The sequence below is a fragment of the Cajanus cajan genome, chromosome 8 (genome assembly GCF_000230855.2).
Source record: "Cajanus cajan strain Asha chromosome 8, NIPB_CcT2T_4, whole genome shotgun sequence".
NCBI lineage: Eukaryota > Viridiplantae > Streptophyta > Magnoliopsida > Fabales > Fabaceae > Cajanus > Cajanus cajan.
The window spans coordinates 48,826,239-48,831,618 of NC_138524.1; the positions used below are offsets into that span (position 1 = coordinate 48,826,239).

General features: G+C 30.4%; 1 protein-coding gene across 1 annotated transcript; it reads left to right on the plus strand.

The window, feature by feature from the left end:
* On the plus strand, positions 1-3,925 carry LOC109817589 (cysteine-rich receptor-like protein kinase 25). Its single transcript, XM_020382876.3, has 7 exons — positions 1-843; positions 1,779-1,898; positions 1,991-2,160; positions 2,249-2,459; positions 2,834-3,071; positions 3,209-3,365; positions 3,457-3,925. Exons 1-7 carry the CDS (start codon positions 57-59, stop codon positions 3,763-3,765), a joined length of 1,992 nt encoding a protein of 663 aa, XP_020238465.1. The 5' UTR covers positions 1-56; the 3' UTR covers positions 3,766-3,925.
* The last annotated feature ends 1,455 nt before the right edge of the window (positions 3,926-5,380 follow it).

Consider the following 5,380-nt stretch of genomic DNA (forward strand, 5'->3'; position numbering starts at 1 on the left):
TATTTTTTGAATCATCAATCATTGAGGTAGTAACTTAAGCAAAGTCCAGCGTACACATGTCGCGGAAACAACTAAACGTGAGATCAATATGCTTTGGTTTCTTGTTTTTAATGAGTTTCAGTTTGATACCACTCAGTACAAAGGCTCAAATGCCCATTTACCTTGAAAGTTATTGTCAAAACACGACCAACCAAGTTCTGAGCAGTGCATACCAAACAAACCTTAACAACGTCCTCTCATGGCTAACCTTAGATGCAGCCACAAGCAAAGGTTACAACTACATAGAAAGCAACACCACGGTGCCTGTGTATGGCACCTATAATTGCCGTGGTGACGTGGTTGGCGTCTTTTGTGAGTTTTGTGTTTCTAATGCTGTCAGAGAAGTCCCCCATCGCTGCCCCAATGCGTTCGCTGCTATTGTTTGGTATGATTTCTGCATTCTAAGGTACTCTAATGAGAGCTTCTATGGGAAAGTTCTGACACACCCAATGTGGAATGGTACTGGAGATAAAAACATATCCAACGTGGCAGAGATTCAGAAAGGTGGGGATTTTGTGAGAAGTGTGATCAGAAAAGCATATAAGGAGACCAACTTTTACTATATTGATGATTTCAATTTGAGCTCCACTCAGAGAAGATATAGCCTGGCACAGTGCAGTAGAGATCTCACGAATGAAGGGTGCAGACAGTGTTTGGAGGCCATATTCGCCATAGTTCCCCAATGTTGTGAACTGAAATTAGAATGGTTTGTTATGACTGGGACTTGTGTGTTAAGGTATGATGATCGTATGTTCTACCTCAACAACCAAACAGCTTCAGTTTCTTTGCCTAATAGGCAAACAGGTGAATTTTAAACCTTTACTAGTACTTGTCGACTTCTTTTAGTGTAAAGAGGCACCGTACAAAGGAGATATTCTATCGTATATGACTCGATATATTTTATAAGGGTTATTTCTAACTTTATTATTTATATAAGGTTATTTCACACATAACTTTATAACGATGGAATATTGTCTGTTTTGGACTGATTATCACTAAAAGGGCTTCTTAATGATTAGAGTATGTGTATATTATAAACTATTATTTTTTTCTTTTATTTTATTAACATGAGACTTTGTTTGTATCCCAATAATCTTTTTCTCAAACAAGAGATCTAGTCTATTATGCAGTGGTATTTGTCTTTATATATCACATTATTTTATCACTTATCACTTTATAAGAGTTATAACTTACCGAATGTTATCAGAGTTGTTTTATGGTATATTGCCTGAGGAAATATTTTATGAGAGTTATTATTTTATTATGTGTATAAGATTATTTCACATACAACTTCACAATGGTGAAATATTATTTGTTTTGTCCTAAACTTTCATGGTTTTACTTTTAATCATCTCTTAAAAAACCTCTCATTGAATTATGTGTATACTTTATAAATTGTTATTTTTTTTCTTCTTATTTTATCGATGTAGGACCTTGTTTATATCCGGACATGTATCTCTATATATCTATTTAAAAAAAATTGAGAAAGAAGAGGAAAAACAAAAAAAAAAACACATACTTAATAAGTGGTAATGATTGATTAAGTAAATTGTGCAGTTATTGTGTGTGAGAGAGAGAATTCGTATTAAGAGTAAGAAAAATGGAAACGAGAGATAGTTATGAAAATCTCTGTAGGTATAGATAATAATCACTTTCTTTTGAAATTGGAGTTCTTTTGGAATAGATATGTTTATTTATAAATTTAAAAGGTTAATTTTTCTTCTTTTATATTGTCACAGCTAAACATGGGGTAAATAAGAGGTCAAAAATCTTGATCATTAGCTTAAGTGTGATGGCAGCAATAACTCTACTATGCTTCTATGTATATTGCTTCTGGTACAGGCGTAGAGTTACAAAAGGTAATTTCCTGCAACAATACAAGATAGAATGTGTTTCATACCTTATTTTATTTCACATGCTCAAATATGAACTCTCAAACACGTGCATGTAGATGGGTTGATACCTCAAACCATTCGTCTAAAATCACATCAAAATGTTCAAACGGAGGATACACTGAATGCAGACTTGTCTAGAATCCCATTAATCACAATTCTACAGAGTACTGACAACTTTTCAGAAGCATCTAAGCTAGGGGAAGGTGGATTTGGCCCCGTTTACAAGGTTTTAATGATTAGGAACGTTGGATATTGATTCCTTATTTTACTATCTTTCTATTTTATTTTATTTGTTGCAAACAAACCTTTATCAGGGAATTCTACCAGATGGAACACAAATTGCAGTGAAAAGGCTCTCAGAATTTTCTGGTCAAGGCTCAGAGGAGTTCAATAATGAAGTAATGTTTATAGCTAAATTGCAACATCGAAACCTTGTAAGACTCTTGGCATGCTGCTTGGAGGAAAATGAAAAGATACTTATATATGAGTATTTGCCGAACGCAAGTCTTGATTTTCATCTCTTTGGTATGTTCTCAGATTCTTCAATTATTCATTGAATAGAAGTGTTCATGGTACTTTTTACTGCACTTTTTTCTTCAAAATTTTGAGTTCAAAATCAGTCTCGGTTGACTATCTTGAAAGTAGTTGTCTTGACATGTATATGTTATAGTCTTGTTTTTAAGAATAAGAACAGCAGGTCATGATCTTAATACCGCCAAAATGTTCTGGCAGATTTTCTGTATCTTTCATAATGCGAAATCAAATTCAAATATTTCCTAAATAATGCTTTTGGTATGTTTTTCCCATGCTAATGTCAATACTTAACATTTAGTATTTGCTAGTTTTTCTTCACATGATGCTTTGTTGTTCAATTCTGTTCTCTGTTCTTGTGCTGTCAGACGATGAAAAAAGAAAGGAACTCAATTGGAAACTAAGATTAAGCATTATCAATGGAATAGCAAGAGGTATTTTATACCTTCACCAAGACTCTCGACTCAAAGTAATTCATAGAGATCTCAAAGCTAGCAATGTCCTACTAGACCAAGAGATGAATCCCAAAATATCAGATTTTGGATTGGCAAAAGCATTTGAAATTGGACAGAACCAGGGCAATACAAAACGAGTAATGGGCACTTAGTGAGTTTTCAACTTTTCTTAAACAAGAAGATTTATGAATGCATTTTAAGCTCTTAAAAAATAATTAGTGGAAAATGAAATTTCTTATACATTCATTGATGCAAGAGAAATAACAAAGCTCTATTGATTTTTGTTAGTGGATACATGGCTCCGGAGTATGTTATGGAAGGATTATTTTCAGTGAAATCCGATGTTTTCAGTTTTGGAGTCCTTGTTTTAGAAATCATTTGTGGGAGAAAGAATTCTGGATTCCATCTGTCAGGAGTAGGACATGGTCAAACTCTTACTTTATATGTGAGTCTTTACTCATACATATCTGGTCAACAAACTAATCGACAATGCTAACTGAAGATTAACAATACTCACAAATTACAAATACTTGTAGGCTTGGAGAATATGGTGTGCAGGAAAATGTTTGGAATTGATGGATCCAACACTGGAAAAAACATTCACAGGAAGTGAAGTTGAGAGGTGCATACACATTGGTTTATTGTGTGTTCAAGAAGATGCAACAGATAGACCAACCATGTCCGATGTTGTGGTAATGCTGGCAAGTGAGACAATGGCCATTCCAAAACCCAAGCATCCAGCATTTTCAGTTGGAAAAATGACCTCAGAGGAAGAAACTACATCAAAAAGCTCCAAGAACCTTTCCCTTAATGATGTAACTCTCTCTATTACTTTACCTAGGTAATGGACGTTTGCACGGATTTATAACTTTCTATCTACCAACATATAAGTAGATGTCAGTAGATCTTGTAAAAAAAAAATTAATATTAGTAGATATGTATATGAATATTTGTAAAACGGAAAATAATTATGAACATTGATATCTATTCAAATAATTTTATATCTGTGCGTATTTTAGTTTTTAATTAGAATTAAAATGTTAATGATGAATTAAAAGAAAATATGATGTTTATTAAAAATATTATTGATCTTATTTTATTTTGATTATTAACTAAAAGACAGAAATTTTTCTCTGTGATTTGAAGGTGGTTAATTCTGTTATGCAACATTTTGGTAATGACATGTGCTACGCACGAGTGATAACTTATAATATATAATTTTTTATATTATCATAATTATATATATATATATATGTATATTATTTTATTAAAATATATGTTAGTATATATATATTGGCTAAAAACCTATTTTGGTCCCTTATAATCTTTTTTTGTTTCAATTTAGTCCCTCATTAATTTTTGGTCTCAATTTGGTCCAAAACTAATTAATTGGTTTCAATTTAGTCTCAAATTAATTAATTGGTTTCAATGTGGGACTTTCCGTCCAAATTGCTTTAACGGTGTTAACTTTTGGTCACGTGGACACCACGTAAATGCATACGTGGATGCCACGTTGATGAGAATTTTTTTGAAAACACCTGGACCCAGAACGGCCCGTTTTGAAACCGGAACGGGCCGTTCTGGGTGCACTTTTGGTGTGTTAATTTTGCATCCGAAACGGCCCGTTCCAGGTGAAAAATTAACACACCGAAAATGCAACCTGAACGTCCCGTTCCGGTTTCAGAACGGGCCTTTCCGGTTTTATTTTATTTTTTTATATATATAAAATATTAATAATTTTATAAAATATATATTATTAATTATATTTTAATTATGTTATTATATCTAATAAAATAAATATATTAATATTTTTTTATATTTTATTTTATTATGTTTATCTTATTAATTTTTATCATTTTATTCTTTTAATCTTAAATAAGTTGCAAAAAATTATATAGTGATATTTAAATATTTTTTCAAACAGAAAGAGAAAAAGAAAAAATTATTACTCTATTTATAAGACAATTATATTTTATAAAAATAAGTAATTTTAAAATTTTTACCATAAAAAAATATTTTTCAAAATTATTATATTTTTTAATAAAATTAATCAAGAATATTGGTTTAATTGCATTTTTTATCTCTCAAGTATTACAATTGTGCAGTTTTGTGATCTCCAAGATTTTAATTGCATAATTTTAGTCCTTAAAGAATTACAATTGCGCGATTTTGGTCCTTCAATTTTTAATTGAACAATTTTAGTCATTTGAATATCATAATAGTATGATTTTTGTTTCTCCTATTAAAAATTAATAATTTTAATATATATATATATATATAATGTTTTAAAATTAAATAATTATTTATCTATTCAAATTAACGTATATTATAATTTTCGATATTATATCGATAATATTATTAATATATTTATAGATAAATTAATAATTTGATAAATATAACTTGTTATATATTAATATACTTTTACAAAAATATAAGTATATTAATTAGAAATATATATAT